Source organism: Phyllostomus discolor, chromosome 11 (genome assembly GCF_004126475.2).
Source record: "Phyllostomus discolor isolate MPI-MPIP mPhyDis1 chromosome 11, mPhyDis1.pri.v3, whole genome shotgun sequence".
Lineage (NCBI taxonomy): Eukaryota > Metazoa > Chordata > Mammalia > Chiroptera > Phyllostomidae > Phyllostomus > Phyllostomus discolor.
This window is the reverse complement of record NC_040913.2, coordinates 23,163,010-23,183,136: the sequence shown is the minus strand read 5'-3', so window position 1 is coordinate 23,183,136 and position 20,127 is coordinate 23,163,010. Positions and strand designations below refer to the sequence as shown.

The window sequence follows — 20,127 nt, the reverse complement described above, 5'->3', positions numbered from 1 at the left end:
AATTCATATTTTTGAGGGAGGTAGGGGAGGCAGAAAAGGGAACGGAAGTCAAATATGTGGTGACGGAAGGAGACTTGACTTTGGATGGTGAACACACAATGCAATATACGGATGATAGATTATAGAATTGTACACCTGAAACCTGTATAACTTATTAACCAGTGTCACTCTAATAAATTTAATAAAACTAAAAATGACAAAAATATAGAAACCTAAAAAAGGGCTCAAACCATGGAAAGACATGGGGGAATCTTAAATGCATATTGTTAAGTGAAAGAAGCCAGTGTGAAAAGCCTACACACTCAACGATTCCAACTAGATGACATTCTGGAAAAGACAGAACTCTGAAGACAGTGAGAAGATCAGTGTTTGCCAGTGATTTATGAGAGCGGAGGGATGAAGGAGAGATGGAGGGAGGGTTGAATAAGCAGAGCACACCGGGTTTTTAGGGCATGGAGACTGTTCCGTCATACAGTAATGGTGGGTACGTGTCCTTATATATGGACTTCAGTTAATAACAATATGCAATCACTGGCTCATCAGGTGTAACAAAATGGACCGCACGAAGGAGAGATGTTAGCAATAAGGGACCCCAGGCATGGGGGAGAAGGGAGCATGTGGAAGCTCTCTAAATGCTCTGCTCACTTTTCTGTAAACCAAAAACTGTTAAAAAAAATAAAGCCTGCTTATTTTAAATTATATGTGTATTTGTTTTCCTTTTGAATATATATGTATTTGAAAAGGAAAATAAATTTGGAAGGCTTTTATTTTAAAACTAGAGACACTTAAAAGTCTAGCCTGCAAACAAATCTCTCTATATATCTGTTTAAACTTTTGAAATTAGCAACACAGTATATGATTGATATATTTACTTTACGATTATTCTTATTCTTAGTTATCAAGATTTTCATTGAATTACCTTAAGCATTATAAATAAACATTATCTTAACATATTCTTTAGTGGAGAAGATATTTTCTACAAAAACAGTCCCTCATTATTGTAAATAATTCCATTAAGACCACAGATTTCAGGTGAATAATAGTTAATTTTGCATTTAGAATAAGACGGCCGACAATCACAATCTAGTCCCTCTTTGGCAGAGCGTGAGAAAGTACAGGGGCCAGGACATTACTACCCCACTCCTCCTTACAACACAGTTTTGATGGCAGTGTGGATAAAATAAAACCAAAAGCAAAGGAAGAAAAATGGGGGGGCGTGGTCATAGCTTTAACTTACCACTGCCACTGATGATGTATGTGCTAACGACAAACAGATTTAGGGACTGGTAGGCTGTTTTAGAAGCCTTTACTTCTAAATGTATAAAAAAGATACACTTATTTTTTAAAAATAAATAGGGTACCTACAGCACTGGTACCTACATTCCGGTGAGTGTACATCATAGGTTCAGTGGTCTAAAGAGTAACTCCCTCTGACAGGTTACAGTGACTCCTTGTCCATAAATGAAAACAAATGCAATACTTCCACAGCATTTTCTTGCCCATCCTGCTTTTTTGGTTTCCTTTTTAGAGATGGCACTTTGGTACTTGTGCGGATGGGGAGGCGAGGTTCGCCACACCCGGGCAGCCAGGACCAGCGACCCCTTTGGTGCTGCTATAGCAACGTGTATCGCAGGGCTTTCCCAGCATGCTTTGCGTGGTGGATATTCGAGGATGTGGTCGTCTCCGGACCAGACTCAGAACTGCTGGCTGCCTTCCTCTTTACATCACACCCATTCCTATTCACGGAGCTGATGTCCTGCAAGCCCTCAGAGCTGCCTGTTTGATTTAGTTATTGATGCTTCTGGTCCTGGTCTTCCCACCGGCTTTCTCACAAAGTAAAACTGTAGTAGACTGGGAAGCAAGACCAGTTCAAGTGAATGAGAAGCCTTAAAAATAGACCATTAAAACTCGCTTGCTGTTTTATTACTTCGAAGTACTTTAATGACCAACTCTGAAGAGGTAGGCACTGCAGGCCAGACAGGCAGAGGAGTGTGGCCCGGGCGGGGAGGGGACTGGCAGGTTATGAGCAAGCGTGTCTGAGAGCAGGTGTAATGGCAACAGGACAAGTTCTGTTGATTTGTTCTGTGACTCGGATCTCAGCTGCCCCACTTGTCTACTATGTGACAGGGAACAAGGACTCTAACCTTTCAAGGGATTCACAGATGAGATTCAGCTGTGGGAAGCACGAGCCGAGCTGAGTGCTGCACATGGGACCTGCCCGGTTCTACGGAGAGAGCATCTGCTCTCTCCCACCTGTGGTGTCCATGTCTGTTCACAGCATTCCGTACTCCTGACCACACATAGCGGAGAGCTTCCAAGTTCTGAAGGTAGGCTGCTCTCCTACCTCCATGTCCAATCTGACGCTATGCCCTGTCGTTTCTGCTGCTCTAGTACTTCCTGCAGACCTTCCTTTCCGAGCAGCACACTGCTGCACGATGGACATTTCCAAGTACTTTAGGGTCATGGAGGATGGAATGCTGCCTGCCTAGGGGAGGGGGGTGGTCAGAGACAAGGTGGCATGGAGGAGGTTTTAAAAAATAAATCGTTTCCCAAGGCAGGAAGAAAGGGGGCACTTAGGCCATTTCAGGTAGGGGGAAGAATGCGCCCCCCCATCCAGCAGGCATGCCTGGACATTTGTTCATTTGTGTGGCTGAGGAATGAGGTGGTTCTGGGGTCAGCAAATGATGCTGAACAGATGAACAGGATGAGAGGGGCTCACATGCCTAGCTTGGGAAGGTGTCCCCAAACGTCCTGGCCATAAGAGACAGCTCCCATCGCACTGTTTTGTCATTTTGCTTGTACCTTTACCAGAGAGTTTTGCACATTTGGCCTTTGTTATGACTATTTTGATGCATCTTATTGAGTACAGTCATGGACAAGTTCATTGATGATGGGGGCTATGCCCCTTCATGCCTTTTCTAAGAAAATCTCTAGTGCCTCAGACCTGGAAAGTTCTCAATGTATATTTGTCTTGTTGAATTTGTCTATGAATGGGTCCTTTTGAAAGTTTGACTGTTTGAAGTATATTCTTTAGAAAATTATCGACACTCTCATTTTATCAAAATAATGACAAAAGGGCTCATTAAACAATGGTTAGCTTTACTCCAACTTTTTCTAAATTATATAGATTCTAAATCAATAGAGTCTGAAGTAAAGAAAGAGGTGATTGTGCTAAGTATATGCTATACTACCCAAACTTTTTTCTTGAACCTATTGCTCACAATAATAACACATATCTGTATCAATACCCATACATAGACAACTTCCAGTCGACAAGTAATTATTGAGTCTCACAATACATTAGTCACTGTATTTACTGGGGATATAAAAATAATGTCGTCCCCTGTGATAATTATGTGACAAAACATGCTACGTTTATGCTCAAAGTTAAACCAAAAGAAGACCCGAGATTCACAGAAGAGCCTGTCTGAGTTCACCAATTAGTTAGGGTTCAAGGACAGATTCAAACTTTTGTCTCCTGACTTCACATTTAGCGCTATTTCTTTTACAGTTTTCTATTTCTCAACAGTTACCAATATGGCTCGTATTTGTGAACTGTTTCACTAGGACATGGAACCTATGGGGAGAGGATTTTTATCTGAAAAATGTCAGCTTGCTTTTACATGATTAATTGTCTTGGGATCACTAAGCCCTATGCTTTACCTAACAATGACTCCAGACAGAGGGTCTGACGTGGAGCTTTATATGGAACGAGTTATTCAATTAACGAAGACAGACGTGAATGTATAGGCAGCACCCTACTACTGATGTCACCCTACAATGAGATCAAGCAACATCGAGATTTGTAAACAAAAGGCCACCAAGATTCATAGCCGTCACAATGCCCATGCTTTTGTGCGAGTGTCACCAAACCATTTCAGAATCTTACACAGTACAGTAAGATGTCAAATTAGAAGGAAGAAATATAGGAAGAGCAGCGAGAGGGAATGAGGCAAGCAGGCGGTAAGCACACAGATGGATGTGTGCACACGCGCATCCAGATGCATAAGCAGGACCAGGTATTAATCAGAGCACATGATATCAATTACAGAGGCTTCATTCTTTACGGGAAGCGCTAAACAATGCATCATTTCCTTCATTTGTAAAAGTAGGAAAACACCTGTCTTAGAGACTTTTAAATCGAAATTTGTTCATATTTTAAAAGCATCTGCCTGAGTTAATCTCCTTGATGGGTAAAATTCATATATGAAAACATTTTGGTCAAGCCAGATAGGTGAGGTGACTTCTTTATGTTTAGTAATTTTAAAAATTTAAGCGTATGGTTTTTAAGTGAATTAAAATGACTGTTCGGTAAGACCGGCTAAAGGAGCCTCAGAGATTTATTAGAGAACAGGCTATCAAGTTGGAACATAAAATATTTCCAGATCCATTTGAAACTCAATAGTTTAATATGTTGAAATTACTTTATGAAACTTCTGGTTTTAAATTTATCTTTATCTTGCCTTTTCTTTATTATTAAATTGTAAAATTCTGCGGAACACTGGTAATAACTTCCTGTCTGACACACCACTAGAGGGTTCCAGCTGACTCTCTTTCAGACCCTCGCAGACTAAACCCACCCAACATCTGGTTGTAGTGCGCCATCTAGTGGCTTGGGAGTCACTGATGCCTGAGTGTTACTTGCTGACTATACTGCATTAATGCGAATTCTAAACAGCAATGCCAAACTCATAAAAACATTTTCTCCTAAAGCTCATACTTAAATCACTTAACAATGAAATTAAAATGAAAGGAGGGAAATTCACAGTACATAGTAGTTGTGTATAGCTTAGTTTAAATGACCATTAATTTACATATACTGCATATTCATTTAAATATGCTAGCTACTGCTTCACGAACTGCACACAGTTTAGACCAGTGAAGAGGAACAATGTACCTGTTGATGACTACATGTATGCGATTGCTGAGATGGTCACATGTATGTGATTGCTGAGATACATATTTCTCCTCCTCTTTAACACGACTTAAACAGTTTGCTACTTGCAGGTATTAGTAAATGCATTTAAAAATATTTGGTCAAACCTTTATGTTATTATCTAAACTGCACACTCATGAAAGTATACTTAATTATTATTCTTTATGAGTGGACATCCATATATATTCCAACATTTTGCAATTCGATCACACTGTATAAGGGAGCAGGGTAGACAACAGTTACACATCTGTGAATTATTGTTGAAATAGGCCAAGAGAGCCTACTGTCAGCTCTGCTTCTCTAAGAGAAAGGGCTGTGGCTCTTATTCTGACGAATAAGCTGCGAGATCTAACCAATGGTGCAAGCTTGGCGGCCCTTGTAGAACAGATTTTCACAAGGCCAGGACAATGAGCTGCTTCTGTGCGGCAAGAAATATGTATGTAGTCTCACCGGGGTGCACCCTTTGGAAGGGGAGAATTCTGACGATTAGTGTACGCTTCCTTTGGGCACACTTTTTTCAATTCAGATGTTAAGATGTCCTTTCTGGTCTTTTATTAGGCCATGTGCATCTATCAAACATAGATTAAATCATAGATTTTGTAAGACTCCTAAAAAAAAGGCATTTTCAGCATTTCTTTTTTTTACTTTAAATTCCTTGTTAATATCTAGAAAATGTTCCTCTTTCACACTCCTATAAATGTTTAATTTATTGTGTAAGTCCTAAATAGAGGACTTGATCATGCACTAATAAAGCAAAAAAGATCATGTTAAAGATAAAATTACTGTGACTTTCTCAAAGAAAGTTTCTCATTGCTACTTCCTTATCTCCCATAGCGTGTGTAGTTCTCATAAGTCATTTGTTATAATCCTAAACCTCATATTACTTGTTGGTCACACATAAATAACTTGCTCAACATGCCTGAAGCAAAGGTAAGGCTAGGAACATATTTCTTAAAAGCAAAGCAAGCCAACCTGAAAAACTACGCCTTGCACAGCAGAGGGTGAGTATGGAACAGGAATTTCACGTAGACTTTCTGATGTACCTGTGAGACTGAGAACTACGGACTAGATGTAGGACCATCAGGTGGATTTTTAATTCCTCGTTAATGAATTAAGACCCGGTTGGATGGAAGGCTCTGGGATCACCTCTCAGGGCCTTTTCCTTGAATCTGCCCTATGTCGTATTTGACAAAAATGGAGACGCTGACGGGGGGAGAGACAAGGTAGATGGGGAGGGTTCAAAGTTGTTTCGGTTTAATAGAATAATGGGCCCAAATCAATACAATGGACACAGAATAATTATTTCCCAGACTTGAAAGGGCACGTGCAGCCTTTGTGACAATGGCTCTGCCATGTGTCTCCCACCAGAGATCATCACAGCCCGTGGGTAAGCATTCTGTGGCGAGCAAACCCACCAAGGGCACGCCTCGTTTTACAGCACTTTACTTCATTGCACTTGCACTCCACAGATGCTGCAGGTTTTAAAAACTGAAGGAAAGACTCTATCAGCAGACAGACTATGACCCGCTTTCCCGAGGTGGTCTGGAGCCCCACCTGCAGGATCTCCGAGGTGCGCCCATCCTCCTGAGGGCACCATCAGATGAGGGGCAGGTCCAACTACAAACAACACTGAATGCTCAGGTTTCAAAGAAATGAGTGACCTGTTTCCTCAATCTGTGGTGTGGAAAACTTAAAAAGACACTGTGATGACTTGGAGTTTATCTAGAAGAACATGGCTGAGAACTGAGCATGCTGGGGGAATGAAGACGCTAGTGGATCGTGGTGGTGGGGTGAGGAGCCCCGGGGCCAGGGGCTGAAAACTACAGCGGGATGGGTTAGCCCAGTCAACCAGAAGGGACTGGGAGCACACACCACTGTCAGAAACCATCAACGAGGCAAGAGGGGAGAGAGGTTAAAGGTATAAGCTTGCAATTAGTAGATACCTTCTGGAGATCTCACGTGCAGCATGGTGATTCTAATCAACAAAAGGTATTACAAACTCCAAAGCTGCCAAGAGACTACATCTTAATTGTCTCACTACAAAAAAAGAGAAATGATCATCACGTGACATAATAGAGGTGTTAGCTGAGCCGTGGTAGTGACCATAAGGTAATATATAAATGTATCAAATCAATACACTCGACATCTTAAACTTACACAATGTTATGTGTCAATTATATCTCAACTGAAAAGACACAAGTTATCAGTCTAGCTAGTATCTCTTCACTGAATTTTAAACCCAAGTATCTAATTATCTACTGTATGAAGACTCTGCCCCCACAAATTTCACCAAAGTTGTTTTGCAGAAAAATAAGCTCTCTGACCCCCAAACCGTTTACAGAGGGGTGGAAAAATGACTGCTGTGTGAAGAAGGCCGGATCAGGAACCTGACTTGTGCACACGGGAGGTAATAACAGCTGCAGCCACCGGGTGTGAAGATCAAACACAAGATGTGTAAGTGCAGAGCACTGTGTAGTAGAGGCTTGATCTCTGTGAGAGATGACACCCAAGGGATCCCTCTAGGTAGGAAACAAACTAGATTCTGAACCATTTGGACCCTAGGAGCCTATGATTTCATCTTATTAATAAGCCAAGCTAATTAACTGCACTTTAGCATTCAAGGCTTACGTTGCTTTGAATTATAATGTGTACATCATGTCTGCCCTACTTCCGTAGCACGTGGTAAAACTTGTAAGATGCAGTCCTGTAACACCACAGAGTTAGATCTTTTAATAGGACCAAATTAAACCTTTCCTCTCTGTCACTGTTCACCACTTGAATAAATGGAGTAGAGGTGTCTGTGTGAAAACGAGGCTATTGCGTATTTTTAGAAAGTACAAGGAAAATAGGAATAACTCAAAATTTATGATGATTCACTGAAGAGAGGCCATTCTTTTCTTTTTTAAACAGAAATGATCCTATAGAAGTAATATGACTCCATCATACCTGCTACTATGACTTGGGTTCACTATCTTGTGCTATATGAAACGCTTATTCGACTCTCATGTCTACCCTAATTTTTTGCCTCAGTGATGAAGAAATTTATTCAAACATAGTCCCTAAGAAACAGAAGGAAACTCTTCCTGGGGGAGTTCAGAATCAATGGAGAGGGAAGGAGCTGGAATTAAGTGGGAAAACAAAAGGGATGAGGGCAGGAACGAAAAACGGAAGAGGCAGCTTGCAAAATGTGTTGATTATCTTGGAAGTATTAAAATGAGAAGGCATTAAAGGAGCAAAAGAGTCAACTCCAGATTCTATGATGCTTCTCTGACTCAGCAAGTGCCCTCCTACACCACAACTTCCTCACACATGCAAAACCACGCCCTGCCTCAGTGTGCGGAGTCATGAGCAGTCTTGCAAAGTGGCTTTGGAAGGGCTCTGAGGGAAGAACACGATTAAATAATGGCAAAGAATGCCAACTTAAATGATTTTGCTGCCGCAGCTGGGAAACGGTTAATATAATGTGGTTATTTTTTAATACACCAGATGGGAGTACTATTTGCACAGCTCTACAGAAATAAGTTACACCTGAGGTTTTCGGTTTGACACAGGTGATGGAGTCTGAATCCTGTTGAGGACAGTCACTGGACTAGGCTTGTTTGATCTGTGGCACCTTGCTCCTCGGAATATGTGTGAACAAATTCTCTATAATATCTGTTTCTTTGAGCTTCATCTGTTTCGGTCACTGGTCACTTTTCCTAGAAAAGGTAGTATAATTGCGGGGTCCTCCTCCCACCTTCTGTCTCTTCTCAGAGCATCCCACTGGCAGGAAGCCAGGGGATGTCAGTGGAGGGACACACCAGGCAAAGGATAATGGGGGAGGTAAGGGGCTCAGTGAAGAGTCATCAGTTTATTTCCTACGTGGTTGGGTGAATGGATGGATGGAGAAATGGATGGATGGGTTGATAGGTGGGTGATGGATGGATGGATGGATGGATGGTTGGATGGTTGGATGGGTGGATAAAGACAAGGCAGTGAATCACTTGTGGTCTCAGTTCTCTTCTCTGTAAACCACAAACACTAAAAATCCTCTCTATACACAAAAGAAAAACACCGGTGAGAATCAAATGGAATAATGTAGAAATATTTTTAAACTCCCCACAGTGTCATGTATATGCCAATTTCTTCATCATCATCATCATCATCATTTCCTTTCTCTGGTTACTTGGGGGATGAGATCAAGGGGAGAAATGCATGATCTAAGTGGTGGTTAAAGGGCTAACTTTAAAAGAAGAGAATAATTTTGTTCAGCTTGTTGCTTGATGGACACATAAAATCTGATAAACTAGACAATGATTAAGAGGTAATGCTGGTATGAAAACAGACTAGATCACTGTGTTCGTACCATAACAACTCCTAAAGACATGGAAGAATCACTTCATTGGTTGCTAACGTTCACTGAGACTTCAGCCTTTTTCACCCGAGAGAGGGAAAGCATTCTGCTCAGAAAGAAACTAAACTGAACATGTCCCTACGATGACACCACCCCAGCACACTCATGGCTCCGGGGTTGAGCAGCTGGCCCTTTGGGACTCTCACTGCCCCTCAGGTGGGAAGCCCTGCGGAGCCGTACCTGTATGTGTCCTCCGGTGAGCCTTCAGGTGAGAACTTTTTGTGTACACTTTGTTGCATCCCTCAAAATCACATCTGTGAATACGCCGTTTTCTGGAGTCTGGGGATTCAGACCGTCTCTGGCGTCTTGTGCTCTCAATGCTAAATGGTGAAATGGAACTGGAAAAAGAAAAAGTGGAATTAAACAGTGAGAAACACAGCTGTCTGTTTTGGTTCTGGTGGCATGAGACCTCCGTCTCATGGTCTGTGGCGTCACACAGATGCAAGGCCCCTGTCTCCATTTCCCAGACAACTTTCCCGCTCAGCTGGAAGGCAGGCGGCTTGATCTATTTCTGCTGAGACACTCCTAGGGAGAGAGAGGCAGGCTTAAAATAAAAACAAGAGAAAAACAACAAGTAAGTGAGAGCAGTGGTAAGTGAGCAGGTCCTCGTTCACAACCGAGAAAGAAGCTGGGGGTGTTAAAAATATACTTCAACATTTTGAACCTCTGGATATACTTACAGAGAATATTCTGGGAAGCCCTGCTATAATTGACAACAATGAAAGCATTTAATACGGAACATGAGGGTCTGAATTGCATGTGACAACATAGAAAATTGTGCATCAACACAAGGTACATTTCAAAAACAGCGAGGCTGGGCTGCACCAAGCGACATCAGTACATCCATTACATGACTCATGACAAGCTATTTCTGTTCGTTAAATGCACCTGACATGTAACTTTTACAGTTGGTGGTTTTGCATGGGGAGGAATAAAGCTCGTTGTCTTTAAAGATTAGCTGTACCACGAATGAGAAAAAGAAGTTTAACTCTGAATTTTGGCCCTGACTTGCTCGTTGTTTAATCTTAATGCCACAGCAGAAAAACAGGATTAGTTTGTAATGCCGAGTAATTGATTAACATGCACGTCTTCAAATCTTAATCTCTTTTGATTGAGAGAGAAATGAAGCACATGACTCATTTTTCAATTATTCATGAAGTTAAAAAATTACAGCAAAATATAATTAAATATTTCTATCAATAATGTATCATACTTCCACTATAGAAAGTTTACCACTATTAATATTTTGACATGTTTTCTTCCAGCTTTCCCATGTTTTGATGCTTTTACTAAGTACTTTGTGCCCTGGCTGTTGTGGTTCAGTGGACTGAGTGCTGGCCTGTGAATCAAAAGGTGGCCCATTCAATTCCCAGTCAGGGCACATGCCTGGGTTGTGGGCCAGGTCCCCAGTGGGGGTCTTGCACAAGAGGCAACCATACATTGATGTTTTTCTCCCTTTTTTTCTCCCTCCCTTCCCCTTCCTCTAAAAATAAATATATAAGATCTTTTAAAAAGTTACATGTGAATAAACTTAAAAAAGTATTCTGTATTAATAATGCACCTTTTAAAAAAATCCAAACATTACAGATAAAGATAATCTCTCTTTGTGTTCCATAATCACCCTGACCCTTCCTCCTCCCAGAGAAAACTTCTGTCATCAGTTTCCTTTAAATCTTTCCAATTCTTTTAAATTATGCTTATCTATCCATATTTGCATTTATAGAAACTTGTAATATTGCTTTGTGTTTCTAAGGGACAAAATAATATACTGTTCACATCATTCTGCAAATTGTTTTTCACTCAACATTAAGCATTTGAGATTTTTCCATGTTGATACAAACACTGTAGTTTATTCATTTGAAATGTTATGTATCACAATTAATTCTAAGATGATTTTTTCCCCATATTTTAATGTCGCTAAAATTAGGAGTCTTACAATTGATGGCTTGTCATAGTTTAATTGGCATACTACTTTTTCTTTATTAGTGGTGCATAAGCTAATGGTGCATTTTACGGTAGATGGTATTTTAACTTAGACCAGAGGCTGGTGCACTTTTTCTTTAAAGGGCTAGATAGTAAATATATTATTTGGACTTTTGAGAGTCATACAGTCTATATGGTAACAAATCAACTCTGAAATTGTAGCATGAAAGTAGCTATGGAAAAAATATAAACAAACGAGTACGCTATGTTCCGGTGAGACTTTATTTACGAAACAAATAGTGGGCTGTAACTGGTTGATACCTGACTGAGATGAAGGATATAGACTGGACTATATGGTGATAGTCTAATGAATATTCATCCCAGAGTTTTAAAATCCATTTCCTAAGTGATGGACATATAAGATATTCCTAGTATTTCACTATAATATTGCTCCCATCAACTTTTAAAAAATGTCTTCTATATATATATGTGTGCCTTTCAAGTTTCCAAGGTATCTTTTCACTTGTACAAAAATAAGGGCTCAGTAGCCAAACCTTTACATTATTAGGTAAGATCAAATATAAATGATGTTTATCTACTTGAGTTTCAAACAGTTTCATGCAAGACCTCTGGTAGTAGAATGAGAAAACACACGGAACAGCTAAGCCACGTCTTCCTGCCTTCTTATCAGCCATTGTGGGTTTGCGCTTTCCCATGTAACTGACTCGGTTGCAGGAGCTGGAGCCTGTCTTGAAAAGACTCAAGACAGTGGCCCGGCCGCCCACGAAGCAACAGCGTTAGTCAGCCCTGGAAGGGTGCGGTTCTGGTGCACACAGGAGACGTGTGTGTGAAAACAGGGCAACGGTAATTCATTTCTGGAGTATTCAGGCATGACAACAAATGTGGATCTTGGTGCTGGGGACCTCAAAAATAGAAACTTTTGTGTTGTGATATGTTTGACATCATTTAAATTAGGAGAATACCATGGTATTTGTTTTCTTCACATTATAACTTAAAGTCTACAATAAGAACACTTTGTTTTCTGCAATACTGTTTATGTACTAGTGCGTAGAAGTCTAAATGTAACTATGCATAATCTGTGGTTGATTTTAGCTACTTATCTTGCTATGTATTTGTGTCTATAGAGACAAGTGAACAACAAATCTGAAATCAAAACCAAGTAACTACTGAGCAGGCCTTCAAGGGACCAATGAAGCAATGTGGCCATATGCAGCCCAGCAGCCGCTGAACTACATGCCTGGCAGAGGAAGGAAAGCAAAGGCTACAGAATGGCATGAAGTTTCTTCACTAAGAGTTTTTCATTTACATTAAAATAAAGATGTTAGGTGGATGTCTTTAATGCCACAAAACTTTGTACCCTTGTTTCCCTCATTTTAAAGACAAATGTTTTAGGACATTATGAAGAAAAACCATTTAAAAAGTTACCAGGGCAATCAAAATAATTTTTTAGAAAAGTGCATGCAATGTAGCTGTACCCAGTGAAGCTGGCTTTGCAATGGTATTGGAAGGGTAAGAGTTCTCTTTGGTTCCTCTTTTTAAATGGCGGAGTCATCCTCAGACATAAAAGAAACTTTGGCCAGGCTGTACCTTTTAGAACTACTTATCCGACTGCTTTGTGGAAAGGCAGGAAGGTAAATGGGGCCGAGGTAAAAGGGGGTCGAACGTGCAGAAGAACTTAGAGAACACAGGGAAGAGGAGAGGACAGTCCCAGTGCACAGAAGGCTGCTGGGCCCCTGCCTGTTCCCACAGTGGGTGGGCACTGCTGTCAGAAGACAGCCACGGGTGGGGAGGTTAGCCAAGCCAGCGCCATGACTGGCAGTCATGACTGGCAGAGGACTGACAGTCAAGGTGCCAGCACCAAGCATGTTCATCTCTCTAGAGCCCATTGTGGACATTCAAGAAATGTTTGTCAAACAGGATGAATGAATGAATGAATGAATGGATGAATGGATGAATGGATGAACGGATGAGTGAATGGATGGAGGAGTGTATTAAGACAGGCACTCCTAATTTTTAATTTAATATAATCAATTAACTAACCCCTTTGATTAACTTATTCTTACTAGGACCCTTTGATTACAAATCTTCAGATAATGGTTACCCAATTCCTTGCTCTTACTCTTTCTCATCTCCCTAAGTTTTGTATTTAAAATGCTATACAAAATAGCTACTAAATATCAGGGATTGAGAATAACCATTAAAAAAACATGTACAGAAGAGAGAGAGCAAGGGATTCAGAGCCTATCTGAAGAAATAATAACAGAAAACTTCCCTAACCTGGTGAAAGAAATAGATATACAAGTCTAAGAAGCATAGAGAGTACCAAACACGATGAACCCAAAGATACCCGTAACAGTACACACTATAATTAAAATGCCAAAGGTTAAAGACAAAGAGAGAATCTTAAAATCAGCAAGAGAAAAGCAGTTAGTTACTGTGTAAGGCTGTCAGCTGATTTCTCAACAGAAACTTTGTGGGCCAGAAGGGATTAGCAAGAAATACTCACAGTGGCGAAAAGCAAGGACCTATAACCAAGATTACTCTATTCAGCAAAGCTATCATTTTGACTCTAAGAGCAGATAAAAATTTCTCAGACATGAAAAAGCTGAAGGAGTTCATCACCAACAAATCAGTATTATAAGAAATGTTAAAGAGTCTTCTTTAAGAAGAAGAAAAAAAGATAAAAAACATGTATAATAAAATGACAATAAATACATATCTATCAACAATTGCTTTAAATACAAATGGATTGAATGCTCCAATCAGAAGACATAGGGTATCTGAATGCAGAACAAGACAAGACCCTTATAGTCCACAAGTGACTCCCTTCAGATCAAAGACACACACAGACTACAAGTAGAAGGATGGAAAACAGCATTTCATGAAACTGGAAACAAACAAACAAAAAAGCTGGGATAGCAATACTTAGACCAAAGAGATTTTAAAACAAAGGCTATAACAGGAGATAAAGAAGGACCCAGCAATTCCACTTCTGGGTATTTATCTGAAGACACCCAAAACACTAAATTGAAAAGACACATGCATCTCTATGTTCACTGCAGCAGTACTTACAATAGCCAAGATATGGATGCAACGTAAGTGCCCATCAGTAGATAAGTGGATAAAGAAAAAGTGGTATGTTATACACAAGGGAATATGACACAGCCATAAAAAAAATAAAATAAAATCTTGCCACTTGCAGCAACATGCGTGGACCTGCAGGGCATTGAGCTGAATGAGTCAGTCAGTGAGAGAAAGACAAACAGACTATGATTCCACTCATATGTGGAATTCAAAAAATAAAATAAACAAGCAGAAGAGAAACCGACTCAGAGACACAGGGAGCATTTTCACGGTTGCCACATGGGGGGGAGGTTTGGGGGGAAAGAGGAAGGGATTAGGAGGGACAAGCTGGTAGTTACAGAACAGTCAGGAGGACCGGAAGTACAGCCCAGGGGGTCCGGTCAACAACATGGTAATGGTTAGGTATGGTGTGAGCGGGGTTCTAGTTTTATCAAGATGATCAAGTTATATAAACATCTAATCACTGCTTCGTACACCTGAAACCAACATAATATTGTACGTGTCAACTGTAACTGAAAAATAAGAATGATTACTTAAAACCCCTGCATGTACATAAGTGCCTCAGTTCTTTGCTCTAAGTTCAAGAGAAGGGCATTCTACAGCATTGCTCACAATTAACATCCTCAGCGGGAGGCCACTGAGATCCCACTGAACATACACAGGATGCGGGTGAATCAAATAAAAATCTCCCCTTTCATCCTACTAAGCATCTAGTAAGCGGGAAAGCATGAAGGAACGATCCTTACTCTCGGTAATATCATCCTGCCCCGTCTCACTCAGGGACTCATAAGCATGGGCATTTGGTAACAGAATAGCTATAATTACACTTTGGGTGTTTGTTTTCTGCCCAAGCTTTCTAGGCAATGTGCCCTTTGTTTAGAAGGCACCTAAGATAACCACAACTGCATGGAAACTGAACTTGTGTTTCCAATCCGGCCTTGTTCTAAAAGCATGGGGAAGTGCAGGTAAGTACTGCCTTTGCCAGCACAGGATTCTCCCAATCATCCTTAGTAATGAGCTAGGTGGGATGAAAATGGTAGACAGTTGCTAGTGTGTTCCCAGAAAGTGTACTAAACACATCTGTACGGTTCGAAGAAACCACCCCTCAAGGCCCACTCCCTTCCCCAGAAGGACAGACCGTTTAGAACAGGGAATTGACGCCTGAGGGGGGCCTCTCAGGCACTGAGTAGGTAATAATTAGATCCAGAGAGAACAAATGAGTGAATCATGACTTCAGTTGCACAACGGTCCCAGTTGGAATGGCAAGTTAAATTGGAATTAAACCCGGAGAGGCTTGAAAAGTCACATCCAAGAACAGCTCTATTTAAATAGAAGGCACTGCATGACTGCCATGAAAGAAATTAAGGTTAACTGTAATCAGCAGGTAATGAAAGACCATTTGTCACGTGTGACCTTAGTGTGATGAGATGCCCTTCACTGAAATTGGACTTTCCACAGGAGTTCAAAAAAAAAAAAAAAAAAGAAGCCAGGCTATTCTTTTAAGGTTGGAAAGAGAGCACACTCATCCCAAATTTTAAAACCAGCACAGCAAACAGCAGCATAGAAAGTACTTCCGCAGATTCACACAATCTCAAGAGAACGCCAAGGGTCGTGGTGGAGGGTAACAATGACAACTGACATTTGCAGAATGCTTACCGAGTGCCAGGCACCGCTCTAAATGCTTTGGGCTTCAACTGACTCTCTGAGGTCGTTGTTACTATTCCTAGTTTACAGATGAGGAAACTAAGGCATAGAGAAGTCGAATTCGGCCAAGGCCAAGGCCAAGGCCAAACCAAATAGGTGTCCACACCAACATTTATTTGAACCCAAGTGATTGACTCTACTAGACTCAATGTTAGTTATTCTATTCTACTGACTCAGACAGATACACAGGAGATAAACCAATATAAGATAAAATATGAAAACATAACAAAATAATGTGTATCATTTAAATTTCCCCTCTAACCCATGATAGGAAACAGCACATAAAAGCATTTTAAATGTATCCTGCTATAAGAAGGTATATACTTTTCTCTTGGGAATTTTAAGGTAAAGTCTTAAATAAATACTGCCAGAAGAAGTAGGTGCTCAGTATAGTTATTTAATAATAATCTACTTATGAAAAATACTTTCTTAAGGTTGTTGTAAAAATACATATGTAATTCCAGGGAAATGTTTTCGGAAGGCAGGGTGGGAGTGGTGGGTGGTTATGTTTTCTTTGACCACAGAGGCCACGGAACTAGTTTGTGAGTCTGGTTTATTTACAATTGTGCCAAAAAGGATTTCCAGGTGGCTGCCCAACTGAAGTACCTTAAAGGAAGGGGGACTATTTGGCTTTAAAACTATATTTTGAACCGTTTTCCAAAGTTCATTTTAAAATGATTTTGATTAAAATAATGAACACCACCTACTGGAATTCTGAATTGGTTTCTCACATGTAAATAAAGAGCTGCCTCTTCTCTAGTAAGTCAAACACTGCACTGGGATTGAATTATCATGGCCACAAGACAAAAAAAGAAAAAAGAAAAAAAGAGAGAGAGAGAGAGAGAGAAGACTTTGACTTAATCAAAGGTTCCCTTTTTCTTAGATTATAATAGGGTTCTATTCACATGGCCAAGCCAGGCATTTCCATCTTTTCGCAGGCGTCCTCTTAGCTAGTACGTGGCTCTCAGAAGCTGGGATCTTTGTATTTATCTTCCATACCACAGCAGACTCTACTGAGCTCCCATCAAACCATGTCAATTTCTTTCCTGTGATATTAACTGGGGGAAAGGTGCCATTTAAGTACACTCACTGCCTAATCCCAGAGACTGCCTTCCAAGGCAGTGTTGGGTCATCAGAATGAAGGCTGCTTTCATAGGATGCCTGTGGAAAAGTGGTGTTGGAAACCACTTTTGAACAGACTGACATTATAGGATTAGCAGCTGCCAACCTTTCCCGGAGCTGTGACTAAAGCATTATACCACTCCATGTTTGAATGTGGATTCAATAAAAATAAAATAATTTTCAGGATATGCATAAGTCAAGAACAATACATATGCTAAAATGTGTTAAAAGGCTAATTATTAGCATATACTCAACTAGAAGTTGACACTTTTTTCATATGGACAGGCTGTGTATTTCTAATTACTGTTTCAGTTTAATAAATGAAATCTCCTATTAATGAAAAGATAATGGGTTTACAACTGAGTCTTTACTGGGGGGTGAGTCTGTAGGCAGATTCACAATGTATCATGATTTTACTGAAATATAACAGCTGCTACTAAGTATTTTTCATCACTTTTACACTATCAAAATACTCAAAATTGTTACAAAATAAAAAATTGTTATTTTCCTGCTCTGTTCTAATTCACATTTTAGCATGTAAAATCGTAAGTTGTATTAAGTAAAAGGTTTAAAGATAAAACAGAAAAAATGAATCATTAATGGCATTACCTGCATTTGGTATTATTATCAAACTTCACAATGAAGTTAGATTACAGATCAAGAGAGGTTTGTTTGCTAACGAAGAAGATCCATTTTCAGTTACACACTACCTGTTCGAAGTTGTTACTTTTGGGGGAACACTGTGAGCATTTCAAAGTCCCGACCCCATAAAAGCAACTCACAAGAGAGGAGGAAATGAGGCCCTGGAACGAGTGCAGGTCTCTGAGTCACACTGGACACTAAATGGAGGGCACAGAACGCACTGAAATATTTAAGGTGAGCTTTCCCACAGGATTTCTTCAGAAAACAATGGGGTTTAAATTATTTCCTATTCCAGGAGCTGTGGCTTCAGGGATTGTTTGAAAAGTTTTTCCAGGTCCAAACAGGATTATTTTAACCTGAATGACACTAAGGCAGTCCCCCTTGCCCCCCTAACACCAGGTTGGCATGAGCGCTACCACCCCCCTCACCGCCCCCCCCCCCCCCCCCCCCCCCCGTGCCTTAAAAGGGCAGCACTGCACCCTCATCCTACTGGTGTGGCCCTGGGGCCCTCTGGTTCTGAGACTCCATACAACTGTGCTAAGCTAGAAAAGTAAGGTCTCCTTACTCCATTACAGATGCACTCTCAAGTCCTCAAGAATGAAGATCTGGTTTTATGCGTGCCTCTCGAGAAATTGGCATATCTATTGCTACTTGAAAGAGTGAAGGGTAAGAAATGGAAGAGCAGCCTGGGGAACATTGACCTTGTGAGGACGTACCAAGTGTGTTTGCTGGAGTCTCACCACAACACTGCGCTAGGGCAGAATTGGATATAAAGAGGTTAACTTTTCTCTATCAGAAGGATCTTATTATACGGCAGAATTGCTAATAAGGTAGTCCTATGGCTGTAACCCAGGCAAGGGCAGTACACAGTAAGACTGTTTTAAATATTAAAAAATATATAAAATGTTCCAACTATGTACTTCTAATGAGATATTGTAATGTAACCATAAATAAACTTTTGAAGTGACCATCAAAACAGGCCTCTGCCTATTTTATGCTGATCATTAACCAGGTCTATGTCACACTAGAGATTTGTTTTATTAAAGAGCACTAAAATGATATCAGTTAGCTATCTGGTACTTAGGCTTACATAAATTATTGAAACAGTTCTTATTGCTCGTATGGGGGCATATAAATAACAAGACCAAGTAGAACTCACTGGTAATGTTCCACTTGAGTTTTTGTTGGCCAGAAGAGCTATCTGGTGCCATAGACAAGCATTTCTCAAAATGTACATATATTTGAATTCTGAAGAAAAATAAAAGTCTTCCCATTTATTGGAGGAAATACTCTGTTTTTTAATTTCCCTTCTTGAAAACTTTATATAATTTTTCAAATACTCTGCCAAACTAATGTTGGGTAAGTAAGAATGTATATTAATGTCTCCAAATTCATATTTAAAAGACATTTGGAAGATGAGGAAATTGAGGCTCAGAAAGTTAAGTTAATTGCTGTGCTAAGGCCTTATCGTTAAATAGCAGAGTTGAAACCAGACGCCATTTCCTAACCCCTCAAACTAGGAATGCTCTACTCTCCAATGAGGTTGTAGAAAGGCTGTGATTTTTGCTTAAAAAGAAAATATGATTTTTTACTTAAGGAAAATCTGCTTGGCAATGCTAATCTCTTTCTTTCTCTTTCCCTTCCTTTCCCTACCCTTCCCTTTCCTTCTTTTCCCTTATGCTTTTCCCTTCCCTCCCTTTCCTTTCCCTTCCTTTCCCTTCCTTCTCTTTCCTTTCCTTTCCTTTCCTTTCCTTTCCTTTCCTTTCCTTTCCTTTCCTTCCCTTCCCTTCCCTTCCCTTTCCTTTCCCTTCCCTTCTGTTTCCCCTTCCCGTTCCTTCCCTTCCCTTCCCTTCCCTTCCCCTCCCTCCCTCCTTCTCTCCCTCCTTCCCTCAAGTCCCTTCATCTGATAATTAGACCTAAAATCCCTACCCTATTTCCTTTTTTCTTTGACAGCCAGGAAATTTAGCAACAAATAGCCTGAAACTTGGTGTGTTTATTTTCCACTCAAACTCCCAACCCCAAACTATATAATTTTAATTTTAAATAGTAAGTTTTAAATGTGTGTTTCAGGAAATTCTTTCTGAATTAAAGTATTAATGATAAGTATGAAAAAAATACAAAAACAAAAACCAAGCCCTGGCTGACGTAGCTCAGTGGATTCAATGCGGGCTGTGAACCAAGGCATCGCAGGTTCAATTCCCAGTCAGGGTACATGCCTGGGTTGCAGGCCATGGCACCCAGCAACCGCACATTGATGTTTCTCTCTCTCTCTCCCTCCCTTCCCTCCCTAAAAATAAATAAA

At 40.4% G+C, this 20,127-nt stretch overlaps 1 protein-coding gene across 3 annotated transcripts in view; it reads right to left on the bottom strand.

Annotated features, from left to right (window-relative positions):
* Window positions 1-20,127, bottom strand: part of KLF12 (Kruppel like factor 12) — a 424,035-nt gene that overhangs the window by 18,240 nt on the left and 385,668 nt on the right. For all 3 annotated transcript variants that reach the window (XM_036011296.1, XM_036011294.1, XM_036011295.1), the window contains one exon: window positions 9,510-9,667. In XM_036011296.1, the coding sequence (XP_035867189.1) occupies window positions 9,510-9,667 (158 nt within the window). The remainder of the gene's footprint in view (window positions 1-9,509; window positions 9,668-20,127) is intronic.